At 45.3% G+C, this 25,329-nt stretch overlaps 1 protein-coding gene across 1 annotated transcript in view; it reads left to right on the top strand.

The window, feature by feature from the left end:
- The first annotated feature begins 305 nt into the window (after positions 1-305).
- Positions 306-25,329, top strand: part of MGAT4A (alpha-1,3-mannosyl-glycoprotein 4-beta-N-acetylglucosaminyltransferase A) — an 87,655-nt gene continuing 62,631 nt past the window's right edge. Inside the window, exons 1-2 of the mRNA XM_080917003.1 lie at positions 306-361; positions 4,787-5,143. Coding sequence (XP_080773129.1) covers positions 5,050-5,143 — 94 coding nt within the window. The 5' untranslated portion in view covers positions 306-361; positions 4,787-5,049. The remainder of the gene's footprint in view (positions 362-4,786; positions 5,144-25,329) is intronic.

Genomic DNA, 25,329 nt, shown 5'->3' with positions numbered 1-25,329 from the left:
ACCGAGGGCCCGCTGGGGCCTTTGTTGCTTCCCGTGGTTGCATGCGCTCAGGCCAGAGGAGAGGGTACAAGCCAGATGTGGCGACTGCGCTCCAGACTCAGCCGCGGCACCGTTGCAGGGGGAAAAGGGCTGGGGAGAAATATATAGGCTGCTCCATTGCGCCACTGAGTGACAGGCGGGCCAGCCACTGGCAGCGGTAGCGGGGCGCTTGGGGAAGTGGCGGCCAATGGCTGGCGGGGACTGGGGCGGGGGCTGGGCAGGGGCTGTCCCTGGCGAGGGCGGGGCGCGCGGCCCGCGGCGGCGGAGGCGGCTCCAGCAGCGTCGCCGGCGGCCGCGGCAGAAGCGCCCTGGCCCGCGGCAGGTGAGGAGCACGGGACGCCGGGCAGGGGTCGCCAGGTGGAATACGGCGGGGTCAGCGGAGCACCCACCTGCTGGCGGGGGAACCCGGGCGTCCCGAGGCCGGCGTCCGATCGCGCGCGCGCGGGGCCTCGGAGCGGGGCGCGGGCCAGGCGCCCTCCGCGCCTCGCCGCCACCGCAGCCCTTCGGTGCTGCGCTCCCTCCCGGTGGCCTGCTTGGAGCCTCCCCAGTCGGCCCCGGAGCACCGGGAAAGTGCAGTGCTGTGTGCGCGTGCAGCGGGGCCAAGAGTTGCGGGCAGGACCCCGCGGCTGGAGGGCTGGCGGTGGCGCCGCCGTGGGGCAGGTAGGGCGGGGGCCGCTTGCCTGCGGGGGACTAAGATGTGCCCGAGGTACGGGGGAGCGAGCCCGGGACCCTCCCCTCCCAGGCCCGGGTTTCCTTCATCTCCAGGAAGCGGCGAGAGGGACCCCTCCCTGACCCCTGGTGGGGTCTCGGACTCCTCCAGGTGTGCCAGGTGATGTCTGGAAGGCTTAACGTTAAGTGGTGGCAGTGGTACGCTTCCCGAGCCCGCCTTTATTTCTCTAAGCGTTGTGAGCTCAGGAGCGGGTTCACGACTTACATTCGGAATTAGGAAATAGCAGGAGGTAGATAGGATGTTATATCTTCTTCAAGCCTGCCATCTATTTTGCTGTTGTGCCTTTTGCTGTCTGACAAATTATTTGGTAAGAGATAAAGAATGGCACGGTTGTTCACTTGAATGTAAAAATCTAAATTTAGACTCATGTAACACGCGCTCTGTGGTTCAGGCTCCTTTCTCTTTCGAATGCTTAAGGAATAGTTTTACTAACAGGTTATGGTGACATAGGTTCCTTTAACCCCTAGGTGTAAATCGTAACATACTAGACAATAAAATTATGTAAGCTGTATAAGAGAAGTATTTATATTCTATAAGTGGAAAGGACATGGGTTTTTCATAATTGCGGTTTATAAAGTTGTGCAGGCTTACGTCATGGTGTTCATTGATCCGGGGTGTCATGAATTGTGCCTCTGGTTCTTTCAGGCACCTCTGTTTTGTCTGTGGGATGCTGATTAAGGACTCTACCAAATGTTAGCCAAAGTGTTCTTAGCCATGGAACACATGGGATATTTCAGAGAACACTTAAAAAACTTAATTAAAAAAAAAAAAAAAACAGTAATGTAAGAAGTAAGATGCAAGATTGTTAAATCTATTAGCAAAATAGATTCCTCATTCTGCGGGTTAGAGTTGAAAGCATCTTTTGGAGGATGAAGGAATGGCTAGTAGTAATGTAGCCTTTTTTTGGGGGGGGTGTTTAAAGACTTGGTTGTGCCAGTTGATAGTCCAGGACAGTCTTAAGGTAAGGTCGGTATATAAGTGATCACATACATGGCCACGGATACAAATGTAGGTCACCTGTGTCTAATGAACCCGTCTCGCAGCTGCCTGGGGTGGTTTAAGGGTGTGTGGCTTGTTCTGTTTCCCCCCTTCTGGAGATTTTATTCAGCTGTGTTTCATGATGAAGCTTCGTTTGGAAAACCCTGGTGTAAAATGAATAGCTGCGTTCCGGTGGAGTATGACACTCCCTTTTCTTTTGAGGTGTCAGAACTTCGTAGTAGAATTCATTCTATGTTTCTTCCCTAAACTTCTTAGGTCCAGTATTTAATATTCCACGTGCTTTCTAGGTATTATGAACGGTTAATCTATGGCATTTATACATTTATATAGGCTTCATTTGTATTTAATAAGGCAACTTTTTGTTTGTTTGTTTCTTGAGACAGGGTTTCTCTGTGTAGCCCTGGCTGTTCTGGAACCAGGTTGGCATAGAGATCTGTCTCTGCCTCCCAAGTGCTGGCATTAAAAGCATGGGCTACCACCACCCAGCTTGATAAAAACTTTATTTTTTTTTAAGATTTATTTATTTATTATGTATACATCCGTCTGCCTGCATGTATCCCTGCAGGCCAGAAGAGGGCGTCGGATTCCATTACAGATGGTTGTGAGCCACCATGTGGTTGCTAGGAATTGAACTCAAGACCTCAGGAAGAGCAGCCAGTGCTCTTAACTGCTGAGCCATCTCTCCAGCCCCATTAATAAAAGCTTTGAGATTATCATTTTAAAGTGGATTCTGCATGTCTCTGCTTCCTGATTTATGTCAACTGGATATTTATATAAATAACCAGCTCTACCCGCCCCCCCAACAAAATTCTATCTGAAGAAAAATATAACTCCGTTATACATGGACAGAAAGTGAAAGCCATGTTTGCACAATGTCATGCCAGGCTTGAGATAACAAGTTACAGTTTACTGAGATAGTGCCTCTGTCCTTAGAGTCAGAAGTCACTCTTAAGTGTTTTATTGAGTTAATGTACTTGGTGGAATTTAAGATTATTGGATTTTGTTTTCCTGGTGAGGATTTTGGCTGTAGGTGGTCAACAGGGGTGTAGTTGTGATAAAGTTAGCCATGGGAGGTGAGCGCAGAGCCCTGGGTTCAGGCAGTCACAAGTGATACAGTGAAAAGTAGCACTTGTAGAATGTTAGACAGAAATGAGAGTCCCTGGCTTGAGAAACTAACAGGCATGCTTTGTTGGGGACTCAGGAGGGAGGGATTAGCCAAAGGCTGCAGGAAGTGGGAAATTTGTTTAGAGTTGCATGTTCCTACTGTGAAATTTCCTGTTCATTCTGTAGTTTATACCACAACAGGCTGGTGCTTACCCCGGCACAGAGAACATTTTTGTTTTTTAAACGTAACAAGTCTTGAAAATTTATGTTTTCTGTTGAGCCAAGTTAACACTCAGAAAGGCTCTCTAGTGTCCCTTGAGCTGCAGACTGTTGCTCCGGCAGCGTCTCCATCCTGTTGTGGTGTAAGCAGTTGATCTGTGGGACAAAAAAGGTGGCAGAAAAAAAAATCTGCTCTGATGATGACGCATACCCTTAATCCAAGGATGTTGGGAGGCAGAGGCAGGCAGATCTCCGTGAGTTCAAGGCCACCCTGGTGGACACAGTGGGTTCCAAGACAGCCAGAACTTCATAGTGAAACCCTGTCTGGGAAAACAAACAGAAAGAGAACTTACACTTAGAAGCCATTGAAACTGGGGTTTCTCATCTGGTTTACCTCCTTGTGTGTAAAATAGGGTTTGTCACGCTTGTCCCGTAAGGACTTAGTGAGGGTTTAAGTCACATAAAGGGCCCAGAAGGAAGAGAAAAAGCCGGTAAACTACAGTGACTATCCTTACCGGCTCTCTTTGTCATTTGTCCCTGTGTGGTCTCCCTTGGCTAGTGGAGATTCCCAGTGATTCACAGAGCTAGAAATAGCTGAGGTTGTAGTTGGTGTGTTGCCTGTGAATGAAATGCCTGCTTTAATCAGGTGTGCCCTTCCACTGAGAGATGCGACTCCTAGTTTGAGAGTTCGTTTTGGAGGTGCAGTAACTCACCCGTCTAGAGGCTCGCCTAGTGTACCACCACAAGTTGTGGACCCCTCCCCCCCACCATGCCACTAGATATCAATGCACATCTCAGACTGCCTGACAAGCCCCTCGGGGGCGAGACCAGTTATGTGTAGAGTAGACATGCGCATGACTGGTCGAATCTGCCGGCTTACTTTTCTTTTCGATACAGTTATTTATTGAGGACCTGTCTCATGCTGGGCATTCTGCTTAGCAATCTCATGCCTTTCCAGGTCTTCAGCATTTTAGTCAGATGAATAGCGGCCCTCCTCATTTCTTGACCGTAAGATCCCGATGGGGTGGGCTATTGCTCAGAGTGGGCTGGATCACTGCCTCTTCTTCCGTAAATATTTCCAGGTTTTTCCTCTAAAACTTAAGATGAGGCTATTGGTAATTGTAAGCTTTTTGTGACTTACGATATGTGGGACTCCAGAGCCCGTTGCTCTCATTTCATAGATGAAGCTTGGACGAGTGGAGGGAAAGAGGCATGCTGGGGGCATTTAAGTGATGTTGTAAGCCAGAGCTGGATCACCGAATCTTCAGACGATTCCAGTTGTACATTCCCTTATCCTTATTTATTTCCTTAACCATTGCTTGCTATTGTGCAGCTGAATAATAACGTGGGGGAGTGAAGTTTGAGGCTCAGTTGTTAGAGATCCCTTTGGGAATCCGGGTGCTTCACAACTTCTCTCTTTAAATGAGCAACCATAATTTTTTTTTTTTTTTTTTTTTTTTTTTATGTTTTCCATGAACCAGCCAGGAGGGAATACAGTTTGTTTCCTTGGAGAGAAAAGACCCTTCTAATTCTGCTATAAGAAATGAATCGTTTTAATATGGGGATGGTCTTCATAAGTACAGTTTAGCCTTGACAGAAGTCTGCCTCTGATGCCAAAAAAAAAAAAAAATAAATGGAGAAACCTCTGGTTTGCATTATTTAGTGAGTTTTCCTTTCTCTTCTTTCCCCTGACAGGAAGAAGAAAAAGCAGCAGCAGCTTGTAGCCCTCAGCCTCTGAAAATTGCGAAGACAATCTGGAAGAGCAATATTCACTGTCGCTTTGCTGCCTGACGCCTTCTGCCCAGCATCTGAAGTGAACCCCAATCATCAATTGCTTTTCGTTTTGTTTTCTTTTGGTCCGGGGCCAAGGCGTTCTGGATTCTGTTGGCTTGAGGCTGGAAAGAGACCGGTCTTGCTCGTCCTCGCCAACTTTCGAACCAGTGTGATGTTGAAATGAGATGAGGTTCCGAAATGGAACTGTGGCCACTGCGCTGGTGTTTGTCACATCCTTCCTTACCCTGTCCTGGTATACCACATGGCAAAATGGGAAAGGTAAGGAGGAGGTCCCTGAACCAAGTGGAAACAGGGTGAGCCTGCACAGTGGTGGCGGCTCCTTTTGATACAAAAATGAAACAGTTTTCTTGGGCAGACAGTAATAGATTTCTAACTCCAGCCCTTTTGTTTTTAGTATCTTGTGATCACACTTTGGAAAGCCACATTGTGTAACAAAGCTCCCCCCCCACCCTTTATCATGTGCCCTAAAAGTGTTGTGGAAAACACATCAAAGGGGGTGCTCAGGGCCTTCAGGAAACATACATACTAGTTAAGGTCCTGACTTGGAGGTGTGTAACTAATGACTCCAGCTGCATAGCTTGACAGATTGCTCCTTTGGCAACGAGGAGAAATTCTGATTGGAGTATTAGAGGTTTCGGAATTATAATTGGGTGCAGACTCTAGAACTGTTGTCTGTTGATTAAAATTACTTGAAGGGGTGATGGTCTTTGGCTCCTCTCCCTCTCTCCCTCTCCTGGCATTGATTTAAGAAGTGCTGATGGTAGAGGGGGCGGAAGTGTTGGGGAGGCTGCGTGTTGTCAGAGCCGTGTTCATCGCCTGGAGTATTTGAAGCTTGTCTTGTTGACGTTGCCTTCCTGGCCCATGAAGATGATTGATTTCTGCTGTGCATTTGTATCTCTATACCTGCGTTGGTAATACATACCTCACTGGGCACATATACGTTATGCATTTGAATCGTAGCTATGTGCATCTGCTTGTATACCGTAAGTAGCGGGACTCGAGAAACACGTACTTAGTACTGTGGATAAGTCTTACATTTTTTCCCATCTACTTTCTGTCTTTCTCTGAGTTGAGTTTTAGCTCAGGCACTGGAGAAATAACTGGTGAAAGTTTCCCTGCAGGCAAGTTCTTTGGGTATACGTTGAAAGTCTCAGCTTAAAATTCTTTTAGTAATACATTGTATCGCTCATTTCCTCATTTTGCCTGTGTGCCACCTTGGCATAATTTGGATGTCAAGAAGTTAGCTTTCAGGAGTTGGCTCATTCTTTTCACCATTTGGGTCCTGGGTATTGAACTCAGGGCATCAGCTTGTGGACAATCGCCCTAACTCGCCCTTCCCTTCTCGCTGGCTTGGTTTCAGTTCTTGATTGCACCTAATGAGAGGGTGTAATTAGAATCGCTCGAGTCAAAGAGATGATTGTTCTTGACATAAATGAAGTTAATGACTCACCGATAAGAAAACTGACCATAACACAAATACTTGGGGTGTTTTTTCTCCTTTCAGGGAACTTACCTATTGGGAGAATTCTAGTAATACAGAAACTCAGCTCTCCCCTTAGTGGGGTTTGTTTTGGAATTACCTTGCTTCTGATCTTGTTTCTTAGGTATCAGCAGCATTACTAGTATTTTTCTTAAAGTTCCATCGATTACGATGTATGATTATCTGATTATCTTTAGCATAGAGGGGAACTGGGACAGTAGAAGTCCCTTTGCTATGCAGTACCATGTCTAGTCAGGTCACTCGACTGTGGCCCTCTGAGCCGCTGTGCAGTCTGGTTTTCTGCTTTGTTTTGCTCAGGCTTAGGGGTCCACCCAGGCCTTCCGTTTTCTTGTGTAAAACCCCTGTGTTGATTGCTGCCATTTCTGTGACCACTCTAATGATTGAGTACATGGTCTCTTACATATAACCATGGTCCCTTACATATAGCTGGATGTATGGTCCCATGTATATATATATGGATTTGTGGTTCCCTTATATATGCCTGGATGCATGGTTCCTTACATATACCTGCCCCGTGCCTAGCACTTGAAACCATGAAATTAAAGAATGAGAAGAATCCTCATGCCTTTGAGCAGGGACTGGCAACAAATATAGTCTGGTCATCCGGAGGAGAGGCAATAACAGTGCCTGTCCTGTTCCTTATGCATTGGTCCTTCAGTCCTCATGACCCCAGAGGCATTGCTGCCTCTGCTCTGTAGTTGGAGACATCAAAGGAGGGTGGTAGAGACTGTAGCTGGCTAGTGAGGTCATGTGTTCATTCTCTAGCTCATGCTGCTAGCCAAAGGTTTGCTGCCCAGAACAGTGCGGGCAGAGCCTCATGATTCTTCGTGGTACTTTATAGAGTAGGCGCAGTGTGAAAGCCAGGTCAGGAAGTGAGCACATTGGGTGCAGATCTGATTTCTAAAAGGGAATAGGTCATGCATTCTCTGTAATTGGGAGCTGCTCGCTTTGACAGACATGTGGGGGATACACAGCGTACAGCTGGCTTAGGATAGTCTACTTTCACTACCCGGAAGAATTGGAGCTAGCCCATGAAATTGGCATAGGTGAGAGGAAGCTGGGACTCAGGGCAGGGAGCCAGTTTAGCGGGACATACTGGATTCCCACATTAAAAATGAGAGATAGTTCCAGATCTGTAGAATGGAAAGACTGGGGAAGTTGTAGGTGGGTATTGGGAGAACAGGATTAGAATGATTCCAAGTGTCATGTGCTGGTGTGGGTAGGGTACCATTGAACTTTCTCCATGGACAAACACAGTGCGGAAATAGGAAAACCAAGGAAGTATCACAGCTCCCTGCACCGGGCTAGACTGTGTCCACATGCCTGACTCACGGCCACATGCTTGTCACGCCCCTAAGACACAACGTCTGTGCAGTGGTTGCTTGAGCAAGAATGGGTACAGAGAATTTTAAAACAGCCTTATTGAGTTATAATTTACATACTAAACAATTGACCCATTGAATGTATTGATAAATAATCATTCATTTGGGGTAGGGTGTCTACACTAAACAGAGACAGCCTGCCGAGGTGGGATTTAGCTGAGTGCTGGAGGACTTGCTGAATAGTCAGGAGGTCAGGAGGTCAGGAGGTCATTATTACAGCACCTCGTTTCTTCTATTGCTATTCGCTATTGCTAACCTACTTCCTGCCTACAGATTTCCCTGATCAGAACTTCTTCATAAGTGGAGCTGTGTAATGTGTGGCCTTTGGTGACTGGTTTTTGTTTTTTGTTTTTGTTTTGTTTTTCTCAGCATGCTTCAGGTCTGTGATGTGACATAGATCAATCTTTTTTTTCTTCAAATGAACGATGTATGCATGCGAGGATCTACCATGTGCATGTGTACTTTGTATGTCTGTGCACTTATGTGTACAGGCACTCGTGTAGGACACAGGTTTGATGGCTGTATCTTCCACTATTTTTTTTTAAAAGATTTATTTTTATATATGTGAGCACACTGTCACTGTTTTCACACACACCAGAAGAAGGCATCGGATCCCATTAAGGATGGTTGTGAGCCACCATGTGGTTCCTGGGAATTGAACTCAGGACCTCTGGAAGAACAGTCAGTGCTCTTAACTGCTGAGCTATCTCTCCAGCCCCTCCATCTTTTTTTTTTTCTTTTTTCATTTTTATTTATGTGTCCCTATGTGTATATGTATACGTGTGTGTAGAGGCCAGAAGACATTGGATCCTTGGAAGCTGGTGTTACAGGAGGCTGAGCTACCCCGCATGGGCTCTAGGACTATGAGCTTCTCAGAAGTGCAGCTACTCCAATGCTTGTACTGAGCTGGTCCTCTCCACCTTATTTTTGGAGTCAGTGTTTTTCACTGAGCCTGGAGCTCACTGCTTTTGCTTGACTGGCTGTCCCAGGGATCCACCTATGTGTTCCTCTCCCCTGCTGGGGTTACAGACATTGTTGCAGTGCCTGGCTGGCTTTTATGTGGATGCAGGGGATCCGACTTAGGTCCTTCACCTTACAGAGCAAGGGCTTTACCCACTGAGCCGTCTTTTCAGCTCCTAATGATGCCTTTGTACAAATGTAGCAAATTGGTATTCATCCCTTGATGAATGTTCGAGTTGTCTACCTTTTCCCTGTTAGTGATGATGAACCAGAACTTGCCTTAGGTTTTCTTTGGGGGATCTGGGAATTTCTGGGTCTTTTGGTAACTCCATTTAGTCATTTGAGGAACACCAGACTGTCAATGGTGTGTCTCCACACAGCTTGTGGTTAGATCTCTTCACTCAGTCTGATGACCACCTTTTAATTGTTTCTTGGGTTCATTTGTGTCTAATGTTATTTTTGATGTAGTTGGATTTATTCTATTTTTTTTGTTTTCTATCTTTCATGTCTTTTCCCTCTGCATTTCTTTCATTAACCACATTCTAATGTTGCGATTAAAATTAATTTATGATTTTCTCACTGTTTCCAGGTATGTGTGTTACATATATTAGCATATCAAACTCAACATTAGGCTTTATTTTCTTAATTTTAATCTAATATAGCAATGTTACTCGTTGGCTGATAAGATAGGCGAATGGGCAAAAGGCTGTGCCACACAATTCGGGTGACTAGAGTTCAATCCCTGGAACCCAAATAACGGTGTGTGGAGAGACACAACTCCGAAAAGTTGGTCTCTGAGCTCCACACACTCCCTCGTCTGCCTCCAGGAACTCACATGCACACAATTAACATTAAAAAAACAAAAAATTGCCCCTTGATACCTCTGTATACTTTTACCCTTTCTAGGCCTGGTCATATTGTTACATATATTTACATCTATTAATGTTGCAAACCCAACCATGTGCTGTAATTATGATCTCACATCTGCCATTATGTATTGTTGCAAGTATGTTGTTACCATCTGTCTTTCCTTTCTCGGAAGTTTGATCGCCACTTACCATTCCCCCAAATGTTGATGAAGGCAGCTATTCATGCATTTCCCAACATTACTGAGCTGGCAATATTTTATGTCTGTTATTTTATATACTTAAATTAAAATCGCTTAATAAGAAGGGAGAAAAGATACATTTGTAGTGTCCCTTATAGTTGCATAATTACTAGTGCTCATTGTGGGCTGTTTGAATTATCTTTTGAGGAAATTTTCTTTGTCAGACTAGAGGGTGCCCTTTGTGATTTCTTACTAGGTGTGTCAGCTAGTAATGGATTCTGGTTTTTGTTTATTCTAGACTATTTTTATTTGACTTAATTCTTAAACAAGATTTTTGGGAAAAAGTGTGTGTGTGTGTGTGTGTGTGTGTGTGTGTGTTCCATGCTGAGCCAGCTGGCTATCGATCTGTTTGGATGCCTTCATAGATGCTGCATCCTTCTCTCTCCATGCTCCCCATATGATTGACTGTTAAACTTTCTATCATTTTAACACGGTATAAATTGGAGTCTGTGGTAACATCCCCCCTTTTCTTTTTTCTTTCTTTCTTTCTTTTTTTTTTTTTTTGAGCTCCCTTGATACATGGACTGTTTTAAAAAACAGATTTAGTAAGTATTCAGCCTTAATTTGTTTGAGTATTTTTCTTCGTGTTTTTTTTTTTTCTCTCTCTCTTTTCTTCCTCTTGTCCCCATTACACGCATGTGCCACAGTGTGGCTTTTGGGTTCCCTGTTTCTGAGGCATGGCTGTTTAGCTTATGTCATCACTGTTGGTCTTGAGTAAGTCTGCTGTTGTATTGGGCATCTCCATAGGAAGCGTATATGCAGTAAATGTACATATATGTACACACCCAAAAGTCTCTAGTGAATTCTTTTCTGTTTTACGTATGAGATGTGCTAGCTTTCTGTGGTGTCTGAGAAAGTGAGCTGGTAGTTTCAGAGGTCTGGGTTCGAGTCTTTTTTTGTCCTGTTGCTTTTGGTGCCTGTGGTGGTGGGGCCGTATGTCATCATTGGTGGCGAATATAAGGTGAACGTGGCCTGGTCATCTCGTTGTAGGCAGGAAGCAAAGACAGGAACTTGGCATTTTGTGCCCATAGTCCCAGCTGTAGAGAAGCTGAGGCAGGAGGCTCCCTGTGAGTTCAAGGCCAGACTGGACCACACAGCAAGACTCTCAAAAATAAAAACAAGCAAACAAGACCCCTAAAGTTCCTCCTCCAAACAAAGAGACAAGAAAGGCTGGGGTCCTGGTGTCTGACTTTGAGCTTCCTCTCTCTAGGCCCTACCTCCTAAAGAGCCCACCAGTGGTGCCACAGGCTGGGGACAAGATTTTAATGTGAAGACCTTTAGGGACATTTAAGATCTGAATTGAAGCCTAGGGAGATTGACTAGAAGAATTGGGTCCTGGGACTATAGCGGACAGGAAGTCCCAGGAGATACCTGTAAGATAGGAAACAGGTATTGATTTAGTCGAAGCCCAAATACCCAAGAGTAAGGTGAGCTGAAGGTACATGTTCCCATCCCTGCCCAGGACGGAAGGCCCGAGAACCAGGAAGTCCAAAGGCGGATGTTCTCTTGGAAAGAGACTTGCCCCACCCCCATAACTTCTCAATGCAAACAGTTCAGTATACAGGACAGTTGGTCCTGTATCCAAAGCACATTGGTCAGGGTGCTCCTCTCCCTTCTATCAGATCACATGGGAGTCTCTCCCAGAAACAAATGGACACGTTGCAAATAATGTTTCTATCAGGGTTTGATACTTATTACAATGTTGCCAAGTGTTTTTTGTTTTTTTTTTTTTTGTTTTTGTTTTTTTGTCAATGTAATTTTGAGGTAAGTTTTCACTATGTAGCTCTGGCTGGCTCACCTGGAATTCCCTGTGTAGACCACACTAACCTTGACCTCAAAATCTGGGTGCCTCTGCCTCCTGAGTGTTGGGATTAAAAGTGTGCACAGTGTCCACGCACTCTGCTTTTCCTTCCTGTCTGCCCATTATTTTTTGTGTATGGGGTTTGAGCCGCATGTATCTGGAGTCCTGCAGGCCAGAAGAAGGCATTGGGATTTTTTTGGAGCTATAGTTACAGATAGTTGTGAGTTACCATGTGGGTGCTGGGAATCAAGCCTAGGTCCTCTGGAAGATAAGTCTGTGCCCCTAACTGCAAACTCCCCTTCAAGTTGAAGCAAACACAGCAAACCATCTTCTGGCTACACTCAATGGCAGTTTCTGTTTCTTGCGTTTTTCAGATGTATGGGTCTTTCCTGTTTCTTTTTGCGCACCTCTATGTTTTTCTTTCTTTCTTTCTTTTTTTATTAATTCAGATGAATGGACCTTAGTCGTTCTGGGTGCTGGATCTCCCACCTTCTAGGCACTGCTGACTTGTTTGGCTAGGCTGTTAAGGTCTTGCTCTCTCCTTAGATGTTGCCATCTCTGGTGTTGCTCATCCCTGATTACATAGTTGCTCCAAGACCCTCTTCCATTCCGCTGGCTGATTGCTTTATTGGTTGTTTGTTGCTTTATTGCTCAGGTATTGCTATCCCCTGGAGAATGCCTGCAGCTCCCAGCTATTCCCGTTGTGGGTCCTTCAGAGGTCAGTGTTGGCTATTTGACCTTGAGAGATCTCCTATCCCCCTGTTGCTTCAGTTGTCTTCTGCAAACCTGGGGTCTAGGCTGTGTCATCCTCAGGCCCTGGAGAAAACATGCATCCTCTCGTGGAGAAGATGTTAGAGGTCACACTTTGAACATCAGAGCATTTTATTGAAAGCTGTCTCTTGTAAACAAAAACAGTCAACTAATATTTTATTTTGCTTGTTAAGATTTAATTCATGTGTGTGTGTTTGCATGTATCTGTGTAAAAATATGCCACGTGAGAACTGTCTGTGGAGGCCAGAGAATGTTAGATCCCCCCCCAGCCGGAGTTACAGGGGGAGGCGACTTGTTCAGTATCGTTGCTGGGAACAAAACTTGAATCTTCTTAAAGCATGACAAATGTTCTTAACATCAGCCATTTCTCCAGCCTCTCAGTTAAACCTTTTTTCCCCCTTCGGTGTGTCAGTATGTATGTGTAGGCCAATGGATAACCACAGGTATTGTTCCTTGGAGACTAGTCACTTTTTAAAAACAACAGTCTCTTACTGGTCTGGGGCTTGCCTAATAGGCTAGAGACCTGGGGATTCTCCTGTTTCTGCCTCCCCAGTGTGGTTTCTGAGATTCAGCTCTGGTTCTTGTGTTCCCAAGGCTAGTACTTTACTGACTGAGCTACCTCCTCTCCCCTAAATTAAAAAAACAAAAGACAAAAAAAAAAAAAAAAAAAAAAAAAAAAAAAAAAACCTCTTAACAGAGCAAGGAAAGTAGAGCAGAGTAGAAGGAGAAAATAAAGGTGAGCCTGAGGGGTGTAGTGCCCCATTGTTGTGAGTCTGTGAAAGTCTTCCGAGCACTGGGTATTATTGTTAGACTCAATCTGAGACCGACTGTGGAGCCCACCACACAAAAACTGCCCCTCTGCTCTTCAGGGGGGAGGGGAGGGGTGGAAATGCAGTACAGAGGTGATGTTGAACAGTGAGCAGCTGTTGCCTGCTTGAAACATTTTTAGTGCACAATGATTTTATATTTACAACCAGTTTATACAACCTAGTCTACAGAGTTCCCTCGTACTCCCCCACAGCGTCACCCACCGTTATAACAACCTACAGGACACATCTTAAACATTTTCTTTATAAGTGTGTGTGGACATGTGCACGTGTTGGAGGTCAGGAGACGGCTCTCCTCCCAGCATGTGGATTGTGGGAACTGAACTCAGAGCAATAGGCTTGACAGCATGTGACTTCACCCATTAACGACCTAGAGCGCAGTTTTCTAAGCCAAAAAAGCAACTCTGCTACTGACATTTTAGCATAGACTTGTCAGTTATTTTAAAGACCCCGCCTTCCGTTGCCCTTGTCTGAAAACTTTCCTGGTTTCGCAGAGGAAATGGGTTTTGGCCGGACTCCCAAAGGGACAGCTAGGTACATTGTACCAGCACAAGGTAAATGTTGTGACTTTCCATGCCTTAGGTGGCAAGACCTTGAACATTCTACCTGGAAATTGCTGGGGTTTTCTCGTGGCCCTTCTCAGAAGGAACCTGGTCTTAACATTTTGTTTCTTAATGTGGTTTATATTTAGCCTCCTGCCTGCCTTTCTCATGTGTGCAGAGTGCTGTGTGCTCTGATGCTGAGTGATAAGAAGGTGAACGGGAGGAAAGCACAGAACCGGACCCCCGGAGGAAAGCTGGGGTAGGGATGAAGGAAGAGTGTTGGGAGGCAGCCACTCACCTGTGCCTGCAGCTGGGGCTGATGTCGTGATGCTTGTAGAAACAGCTCCTTCCCATGAGGAGTCTGGAAAGGCTGCTTACTGGAAGTGACGTCCAGGTTGTTCTGAATGGAGGTAGAAATAAAGGGGGAGGCCTCACTGCCATAAAGATGCTGGATTGGACCTATGTGTGCCCTCGTGGTAGAGGGCTGACTGATACCCTGTGTGTCCCAGCGGCAGAGGACCAAGTACACACAGAATAGATGAGAGCAGGAAGTGACCTGGGTAGGCAGGAGGTCACAGGGTCTAGAGAGTTCTTGTTAGCTCTGACTGGTGTGATAGTGATGTTGCACGTGCTTGTTAGCTCTGACTGGTGTGATGGTGATGTTGCACGTGCTTGTGTGTGTCTGTCTCCCTCATACAGAGGGGGCTGATTCTAATGGGCTCTTTCCATGAATATGCATGTACCTTTTTTCCTTTCTATGTAAAGATATGGTTCATTGTTTTAAACTTAAAGCTGTGCAGTCAGACAGAAGAAGCACAAATCTGGCAAAATGAATGTTTAAAATTATTCGAAGCTCCCAGTAGGATGGGCTTCATTCTTTTCTAAAGCATGCTTATTCTTTAAATTATTTATCATATAAATTGATGTATGTTTATGTGTATGCTTATGTGCCTCTGTGGGCATTAGTGCAGGATCCAGAATAGGCCAGGAGAGGGTGTGGCACTAGACTTAAAGGTGTTACAGGATATTGGATCGAACTGTGAACCCCAAGATTTTGTTTCTAGGTGTGGTGTGACTCAGTCCTTACCATAAACCTTCAAGACCCATGGCTGGAATGCAGACACACCCATAGTTCGTACCTTTAGTCTCAAAATGAAGTTAAAGAAGCAGCCATGTTTGAGAGTGAGGTCTGATTGAGTGGCAGACAAAGTGACAAATCAGAGAAAGATTTGACAGACTAGGATGTGCTGAACTCTCAGGAGAAGAGAGAGGAAAGGGAAGCTACTGAAGGGGCAGTACACACACCCGGGATGGGAGGGGGGAGGTAGGGGGACAGTTTTACTGGGAGAGTTTTACGGAAACAGGTTGCCAGGAGAGAATAAGCTAGACATGGGTGGAGAGAGAACAAGCCAGAGAACGAGAAGGCAGAAGATTAGAGTATATTGCCAAAGGTATGAGGCCAAGCAAAGCAATTCAGGAGAAGCTGGGGAAAAGGGGAGGGGGAAAGGGAGAGGGGGAGAGAAGCCAGATTGAATCAGTCAGCTTGGAGAAGAATTTGAGTCAGAATAAGTGAGCTGACCAGCCAGCCAGAGTCCAAAAGGACAAGAAAGTGTGAGCTTACTCATCAGCAAGTCTCAGAGGCTGAGAACATTCTAGGCCTAGATTAGATTGTACAGAGGCTAGAAGCTGCCAGGACTGGGCCTAGGTTAGTAGAACGAGGCAGTAAACCTTGGAACGGACAATTATTTCTAAGAGGAAAAAGAAGTTGCTTTTCGTATAGGTGATTATGAGCTGCTGTTGAGATCTGGAAGCCAAAGTTGAGTCCTTTGCAAGAGGAGTAACTGAGCTTTTAGCTACTGAGTCATCTCTCAGGCCCCGCTCAGGCTGTCCTGAACTTATCACTGTGTAAGCCCACATTGTCTCAGGGTTTATTTTGATTCTCCTGTTGTAGCCTTCTGGGTGCTGGAGTTACAGGTTCAAGCCACCAGACACAGCTCTTTCCTTTTGTTTCTTAACTTCCCCAAGGTTTGGTTGTGATTATTATTCTTATATTGTTTGGGGGCTAATAGGCAGGAAGCCAGCAGCGAATGTCTCTGAGACAGACCACCATGCCTGGCAGGATCACTAAGGGAATGTTTTGAAAGCAGAGACCTATTTACTACCCCTCTCAAGTCAGTCTGGTCCTAGCTGTCTACAGGGTTGCTTCATACTGCAGTTTGGCTCTTGAGTGTCCCTAAAGACCCAAGTGTTAAAGGCTTGACACTGTCGAGGGGTAGTGGACACTTGAAGGGGAGTCTAGTGAGAGGTAACTCATTAAGGGCATGCTCTGAAGGGGGCTGTAAGACCCTGGCCTGTTTCTTTTCCTCATCCTTGGTGAGTGAAATGTTTCCCCAACATGCTATTTTGTGTGCCCCAAGCCAAAGCAACATGCCAACCAATCATGAACCGAAACCTTGCAAACTGAGCCAAAACAAGCCTTTCCTCTTTATACATTAATTATCTCAGGTACTTATTAACATAAAGCTGATGCTAGTCTTTTTTTTTTCCTCGTCTCCCAATTAAACTTACTAGGTGTCTGAGCCTTTGGTTCCTACTGGGCAGAGAAGTTTCTGGTCTTTACCTGTAAGACCAGAAACAGGCTTGTTTTGTTTGTTTTTGTTTGTTTTTATGAATGAGGCTTTTTATTTTTTTTAATGAATGAGGCAAATTTTTCCCTGTTGGTTTTGGTTTTTGTTCTTTTGGAAACTGACTTCTCCGGCTCCTCCCTTGTCCTAATAGACACTGCAAATGTAGGGATCTCTTTCAGGACGTTTCTCTTTAGAAAGCTACCTAGAGGGTATTTTTTTTTTTTTTTTTTTTTTTTTTTTTGAGATGAGAGGATGTTCATCGTTGTGGGCTAGATATTGGTAGATTCTTTTTTTCTTCTTTAAGACAGGGTCTTGTGTAGCCCTGGCTGGCCCTTGAGATTTGTTGTGTAACTAAGGCATGACTTTTGAACTTCTGATCAGTCTGCTTTTGAAGCTTGAGGCTAGGAACACAGGTGTGTAGCACCACACCTGATTTATGTGGTGTTGGGAATGAAGCCAGGGCCTGTGGGTAAGCACTCCACCAACTGAACCATTTCCACAGCCCCTAAGGACATATATTTTTTTAATGCCTGGTTTGTTTTGTGACCTCTGCACCGGTCTTTGTTTCCTTGTTCTCCTATTTCATTCCTGTGGCTTACTTCAGACCTTACGCAAAATTTCCTGTTCCCTCCCACTTTTGATACACATCAATAGATACAGGTTCACATCTACATCTATAAAGCTTGTTTTTTTTTTTATATGATCATTAGAGGAAAGAAGAGCCCAGGTAGGTACATCAAGGATCCTTTTAGTCACTTTTTGTTGTTGTTGTTCTGCTCTGGGGGGGATAGTTTTAAGGAAGCCAGGCATGAGACGTTCTGTGCATGAAACAAGGCTGGGGTTGAGTAGCTGAGCTTAGAGCGAGCTCGGCTCACACGGGACATTAAGTGCCCTGTGCAGCAGGGCTTGAGAACTGAGCTGAGGCGGGACTCTTAACATTTTCTACTCTCACGCTTTTGTCTCTGAGTTCAAGAGCTTGTTGGCTAGTCCTGTGAACTCTCTTGCACACCTGAATGATATGGAAGAAGCAATAAACTGCACCGTGAGGGAAAAAAAAAAAAAGAATCCTTTTATTCAAATCAACAAAGCAGCTTGGCTACTGAAGGTCCACTTGGGCTGTTTTCTGTGTTTGTCAATTATCTTCCCAGGGGTCCCTGAAAGCATCCCAGCTTACTCATCCTGTTTCTGAGTTTCCAGGCTAGCTATTTTCCTAGCAGAAGGTGTGGACTCAGGTATACTTAAAAGAGCCCTAGCTCTTCTGTAGGCACTTTCTGACAGGTCAGAATCTGAGACTTAGCAACTGCAGGCTTTTTAGTTTCGCCAGCCACTTTCTGCTGTGCTCTCCCGGCCCTTAAGATGAGCTACTCACCCCAAAGCTTTGTACCAGGGAGCCCCAGCTCCATGGAGAAAGAGCTGCCAGGCCTGCTGAGGGTTCAGGGACTGTAAAAAGCCAGGTGGAAAAGCAAGGCTTTGCTACCTTGTTTCCTTCTCCACAGGTGGCCAGCTGCTCGTGGCCAGCTGCCACCTGAAGTCACTTTGTAGGGCAAGCTTCACTGCAGAGAAGTTTCTGTTTCCTCCTTGGTGGTGGTTTCAGTGTAACTCTCTCCCCACCCCAAAGAAACTTTGTGTATACAAAAGTGTTTCAGGCCTTGTCCCAGTCCTTAGCTAGATATCTAGGCTTCCCTTACCCTACATGACTTTCTTTCGTCTGAAGGAAAGGAAGCTGGAAAACTTGATTTTCAGATTTGTGGTGTAAGAGCTCACATTTTTTTGTTCATTTCTCATAATCTGAATTTCATCTCAGGGTTTTCCCCTTTCACTCCTATAGCTAGACATATCCTCTGTTTTTCTCCTCTCTCTCTCTCTATACATGTGTGTGTGTGTGTTTGTATCTGTGTGTCTGTGTCAGTGTGTGTGTGTGTCTATGTGTCCGTATTCCTGTGAGTAGATGCACACGCATATTTACATCCTTGATGAGGTCACTGTCAGCTCTCATTCGCTCTTCACCTTATTTTGTATTTATTTTTAATTGTGTGCATGCATGTGCACCTATGTGTGGCTATGTACACATGAGTGCAGTGTGCACAGAGGCTGGAGGAGGGCATTGGGTCCCCTAGAGCTGGAGTTACAGGCAGTTGTGAGCCACCTGGCTTTGTTCCAGGATCTGAACTTGGGTCCTCTAAGTGTGCTTCTAGCTGCTGAGTCATCTCTCTAGCCTTCCACCTTATTGAGACAGGGTCTCTCATGAAACCTCCAGCATCACTTGGGCTAGACGGGCTGTCGAGTGCCAGGGATCTGCCTGTCAAATTTAGAAAAACCTCACTAATTTTGTAAGATTTCTCTTATCACAAGCCTGATAAGAAACCTGTTGTCAGCTGTGCATACTGAAGCGCCTTGGTAGTTAATTCCCAGGGCTTGGCTCACAGGCTGGTCTGCTTCAGAGCTGCTGAGGTAAACCCAGGCAGTGCATTCATTGGCTGGCTGGTGGGAACCTTGACCCATTTACCAGAGGGGCGCATGCTCAGGGTCCAGATGTCATGAAATGTGTGATATCTTGAACCTCTCACAGATAGCTCACGGTTCGTACCAAGTCATAGAGAAGGTCAGAGAACAGACCTGGGTTTTCTATCTGTATGGTAGTAACACTTAAGATGCAGTATTAGACCCTGTGCTGTTCTCTTCATCTGTCTACCCGGCACCCACATTGTAGTTGCCATTTTCAAAGTTTAGACACTTAGCTGGTTTTGGCATAAAGTATATAATAGTATATGGTATATAGTATACAATAAATAGTATATAGTATTATATGGTATATAGCATATAGTATACAATATATAGTATATAGTAGTATATAGTCATGTATGGTATATAGTAGTAATAGAATATAGTATATAGAATATAGAGTATATCATATACAGTAGTATATACTAGTATATAGTAGTATATAACATAGCATATAGTATACTATTGTATATAGTTTACTATATATATATTATATATATTATTTGTTAGTGGTTATTAGTTTAGTAGTTTTAGTTATTGGTTATTGTTTATTAGTATATATAGTATACTATAATATATAGTATTGTTTGTTGGTGGTTTTTCATTAAGTTCATTCCACTCACATAATGATTTGACTATAGGTAACTTTTAGTAGTTAATTATTTTCTTAACAGTGAGTCATTATAGATAACTTTTCATGACTGTTATTTTACAATGAGTCATCATTTATAATTTATAATCCAGGGTACTTGAGAGCAAAGGGACTGTTATTAGCCATTGCCCTGGGGTGTCAGTTGTTGTAAGCTGGAGCTATTCCATGATGATTAGTGTTAATTGTTAACTTAATAGACACCAGAATCCCACTGGAGATAGACCTCTAGGTATTCCTGTGTGTGTGTGTGGGGGGGGGGGTGGATTATTTTGATTGTGTCAACTGTGGTAGGAAAAACCGTCCACTGTGGGTGGCACCATTCCTTGGCTGGATGCTGGATGGAGTATATACGTGGAGAAAGGGAGCTGAGCAGCAGCTTGCATGTATTGTTCTTTGCTTCCTAATTGTGGATGTGCTGATCTGCTTCAAGCTTTTGCTGTTTTGACATCCCCTTGGACTGTGAGCCAGAATAAACTCTTTTTACCTTCAGCTGCTTTTGTTAGAATGCTGTTTTTTTTTTTTTTTTTTTTTTGTTCCATATTATAGCAACAGGAGAAGAGTTCAAACTTGGTCTGAGACATGGAGCTGTTGCCCTGATCCTCAGGCTTTTGGAAATGGTTTGAGGATATAGTGTTGAAAGAATTTAAAAAGTGGAGCCAAGAAAGCCTTTGTATGCTGTTAGCAGAATTTATGGTGGGGTTTTGGGTCCATTATTGTGGGATCTTGAAGATAAGAATTCTGGGAGAGGTGAAGTCAGTTGGGGTGTGGTTCATGAGACTTCAGAGGAGAGCAAGGACTCTTTTCAGGAAGTGGGATGGACCTGTTTGTGTGTTATTTTGGCTCTAGAATTTGGCTGCATTCACACATGCTCTGAGTGGTTGAGTTTGAAGATAGTGGATTAATTTGTTTAGACAAGAAAGTGCCAAGACAAGCTAGTATTCAGGCTGGTTCTGAGAAAGCAGATCAGAGGTCAGCATCACTGAAGAGAAACCTCACTGCACTGTGTCAGAAAGTTCAGAAGTCCTGCCAACTTGTGAAAATGCAAACTTATTTGAACAGAAACAACCGAGAGAGTGGGAGGGCTTCCCTGCTCCCAGAAAGCACATCCTCAGGAAAGTCATTCCCATTGTCGGCGCACAGAAGCTGGTACAGCTGTGTTCAGTGAGGGCAGGCTACATCATGAACATCATACAGTCTTCCTGACAGAAATGACCTTTACTCCTTTTTCCCTGATGGGACCCAGGGGTCAAGGTAACCCGAGTTTCCTTATCTGTATGTGGGAATTAAAAGTCAAGTATCCGTGGGAATGCCAGAGACCCTCTTAAGGTCACCTACCTTAAGGAATGTCTCTTTCAATGTGTGAAAATTGTGCTGCTGCTGCTGGGATCTCCAGAGGTACTCTGCTAAACTAGTGCAGTGATTGATCAATGACTCTAATTGAAACTACCGTGATAAAGGCTCAGGTCTTGGGAGAAATTGACTTAGAGGACATTAGTGGTTTCTTGGCACAGCGCTTGCTCTTGACATTGCCTTGCTCTCTTCTGCTTGGTTAATTGGCTCGCTCATCTGGCATTTATTCAGAGCATGCTAGGTGCTGGGGCACTAGGTCCTGGTGGTGGAGTGCAAAGTAAAACAGGCCTCACTGCCATAGAGCAACATGTGGAGCCGGCAAGGGGCAGGGCCTCCACAGCCAGCGGTGGAGCAGCTAAATGACCTGAGTTCTATCAGATAGAAATGGGCACTGGTGTGAAGTGAGCTGGTGTGGTGTCATAGAGGGTGTGGTGTGATGAGCTGGGAGGAAGGGGTATTTGGCAGGGAGGTTCAGAACCCCCCCCCCGCCCTCCCCCCCTCCCCCCGCAGGCTAGTCTTGGAATGATGAAGCAGTCGAGGAGGGGTCGCATTTGGCAGAATGGCAGACAGGACTGAGCTTACCCTGCAGTGAGAGGGTATTAGCACAAAGGAAAGCTGGGAAACTGGGGGCAGAGAGGGGGTGCTCAGAGGAAGGCACTGTTGCGAAGGGTGCCACTGAAGGTGGCAGGTGTGAGGTGAAGGCAGATGAGTTGTGCTCACAGCCCAGAGGCTCCCAATCTTAGCTCCTAAGTTCTCAGGATCTGTGAAAACCTAATATCACAGCATGCTGATGGCCACCTTCCTGATGTAGCCACGTTTACAACATTCATCCCCTGGCCCTGACTGGTACAGCCTTGCCTGGTTCTTCTGCCTTAAAGGTATCAGTGTTCGTTCCCACAGTGCCCCACTGTCCCTGCTTGTATGACACTCAGATCTGTGGGCCCTGTATAATTCTGTCACCTTTCTATTGCCACCCCCCAGGGCTGGCATGTTGGGACCCCTCTGCTCTCTTTCTCCCAGTACTCAGTGGCCCTGGCTTGACACTCATTACTTTATTATTGTTTTCAGGGAAAGCTTACTGTCCTTGGGTGTTTGTTGAACGGTTACTTTTTTGTTTGTTGCCACACCCGTGTGTGTGTGTGTGTGTGTGTGTGTGTGTGTGTGTGCGCGCGCGCGTGCGCGAGCTCTCGAGCACGCTCGAGTGTGTTAGTGCGGGTGCACGTGTACTCCTGTATGCATGTGGAGGTCAACAGGCACCCTTAAGGATGCGAGTCCTCACTTTCAGACTTATTTCAGGCAGGATCTGTTGTTTACTGTTTCATAAGCCAGGCAAGCCTGTGAGCTTCTGGGGATTTGCCTGTTACAGTGTCACGCTTCACCCCAGGTGTGCCGGCTTTATTTTCGTGTCTGAGCTCAGATCCTCACACTTGTATGGCATGTGCTTCATCCACTGAGCCATCTCCCCAGCCCCTTGTTGCGTGCCTTTTAAGTTAAGCCCTCTCTATGTGTATGATTGTTAAGTTGTGGGTAGTGTGCGTATAGGCACGCGAGTTCATCCAGGTGCTGGCAGAGGCCAGAGGCATCGGATCCTCTGGAGCCAGAGATGGAAATGGCTGCGAGCTGCCTGCCCCGGGTGCTCTGGACTCGCATCCTCTAGAAGAACAGCGAGTGCTCTTAACCACTGAGAACGGTGTCTCCGGTATTCGGACATAAAATCTGCCATGTAGCCCAAACTTGCTGTGACTCGGGATCCTGCGTATCGGTCTCCTGAGGGTGGTAGGGTCACAGGCATGCGCACACACTAGCGTGCTTAGATGTCCTCTGACTGTTTGGAAGAGTGTGTGCACTGTCTTCTGGTGATTATTGAGGGGAGTCCTACATTCCTTGTGTATGACCATTTGCCCTTCAGCATCTTTTGTTTCTGTAGGGCTGAGGATGGAACTAAGAACCTTGCTCATGCTCAACAATGTGCTCTGCCACCTGCGCTAGCTCTAGAAACTTCTAAAGCTTCTTATCTCTTACTTACGTTCTTTCTTTGTTGTCTTTACTGCACTAGACACTGAGCATTAATGGGTACAGGTGACCAGAATGGACATACCTGCTGTGTTCCTAAGACGTCTGTGGGGAATTAATTTCAGATCAGTCTTTTTAAAAGTTATAGGTATCTTTTATTATTTGAGGAACTGCCTCTCATGGATGTAGGAAGTTCCTAGTTTGTTGGTAGTGTATTAAAAAAGAAAGAAAGGAAGAAAGAAATGCTGGGTCATTGTCATGTGGTTTAATTGATATGTGATTCCCAACTAACCATGAGCCTAGATTGTGTGTGTGTGTGTGTGTGTGTGTGTGTGTGTGTGTGTGCGTGTATGTATGAGAAAGAGAGGGGTAGGGAGAGGAGGGGAGGATAACTATGAAGTGCACTTGGTTTTATTGGTATTTCTGTATAGATTAAGTTGGGAAGAACTAATCCTATGAAGTACCTGAATATCTTCATCTTTCTTTAAAATCTTTTTATTGAATATATTTAATTTACATTTCAAACGTTATTTCCTCTCCCAATTTCCCCTCTATAAGCCCCTTATCCCATTCTCTCACCCTCCTGCCTCCTTGCCCTGGCATTCCCCTACACTTAGCCTTGGCAGGACGAAGGGCCTCTCCTCTCATTGATTCCAGCCAAGGCCATCCTCTGCTACATGTGCAGCTGGAGCCATGGGTCTGTCCATATGCACTCTTTGGATGGTGGTTTAGTCCCTGGGAACTCTGAGCTCTGGTTGGTTGGTAATGTTCTTATAGGGTTGCAAACCCCTTCAGCTCCTTCAATCCTTTCTCCAACTCCTTCATTAAGGACCCCGTTCTCAGTTCAACGGCTGTCTGTGAGCATCCGCCTCTGTATTTGTGAGGCTCTGGCAAACCCTCTCTAGAGACAGCTTGCACTTGGCATCAGCAATAGTGTCTGGGTTTGATGGCTGTGTATGGGCTAGATCCCCAGGTGGGGCAGTCTCTGGATGGCTGTTTCTTCAGTCTCTGCTCCAAACCTTGTCTTCGTATTTCCTCCTGTGGGTATTTTTCCCCCTTCTAAAAAGGAAATATTTGCATCTTTGTTTCAGAGTAATTTTGAAGTTTTTTTTCAGACATACTTTGTTAGGTTTGTATCTAGAGTTTTTGTGAGTGTGTGTGTATGTATGTGTTCATACGCTAATGTAAACAATACCAGCTTTTAAAAATCGGCTGTTCATTGCTGTAATACAAGGAAGAAATTGTCCCAGCCATACCCCCTCCTGACCCCAGAAGTCTGTGTAGTCCTTTTATCTTTACCTCTACTCAGCAGCTTTGTTCAAATTGTGTATTAGTCCCAGGAGATCTTGTGGCTGTTTTATTCTTTGGGGTTTTCTGCAGAAGCATGGCACCTGCAAAGACTTGTGTGTGTGTGTGTGTGTGTGTGTGTGTGTGTCTTCTTTTGCAGTCTGTATAGCCTTTCTTTCTTGATCTTGTTTTGTTGCCCTCATGAGGCCTCCCTAATGCGGCAATAAATGGTTCTGATCTTAGCGTATATGTAGGCTCAACTGTAGGGCTTTTTTTGTAGGTGTTTTCTTTTTATTAAGTTGAGGAAATACCCGTGTTGCTAGCTTGTAGAATTCTATTGCTTTGCAGAAACACATGTGTTTATTTTTTTCCTTCTGTCCCATTTTCCCTGCCCATCCCCCCACCTTCTTTCCATCACTTCTTTTCTGGGCACAGTTGGTCCTAGTTCATATTGGGAAACTGTTCAGTTTCTTTGATCTGTTTTTCTGCCTGCTCCTCGAGTTGGTTCATTTCTGTTCCCTGATCTGCGTCCTTGGCTTTTCTCTCCATCCATCCATCTGTCTGTCTGTCTGAAGTCTGTGGTTGACCCTCTCTGGTAGCAGCTCTGGCCTCCATTTTGTTCCGCCTTTCTTTCTTGTCCCTCTCCTTTGAGTCCACATCACCCACTTGCTTCCATTTTTTGCAAGTAGTTTGATTTAGGTTGGTTGGTTTGTTTCCAAGGCAGGGTTTCTCTGTCACCCTGGCTGTCCTGGAACTCACTCTGGAGACCGGTCTGGCCTCAAACTCTGAGATCCACCTGCCTCTGCCTCCCGAGAGCTGGGATTAAAGCTGTGCACCACTACCACCTGGCTTGGTTTTATTTAGTTTTTAAACTTTATTTAGAGTAGCTGTCTTGAAGTCTGTTAAACTCAGAAGCTTGTCACCCTGGCCCCCCAAGACCATTGCTATTGATTGCTTCTTACGCCTCGACACCCAGTTTAGGTCACACTTAAATTTCTGTTTTTCATGTCTTCATTTGGGGTGTGTGCACATGGAAGTCAGAGAACACCTTTCTCTTCACTATGTGAGTCTCAGGAGTCTAACTCAGATAGTCAGGCTTGGCTGCAAATGCTTTACCAGCT

The sequence above is a fragment of the Micromys minutus genome (genome assembly GCF_963924665.1).
Source record: "Micromys minutus genome assembly, chromosome: 5".
NCBI classification, from domain to species: Eukaryota; Metazoa; Chordata; class Mammalia; order Rodentia; family Muridae; genus Micromys; species Micromys minutus.
Note: the sequence above shows the minus strand (reverse complement) of the source record. Positions and strands in the feature narration are given on the sequence as shown.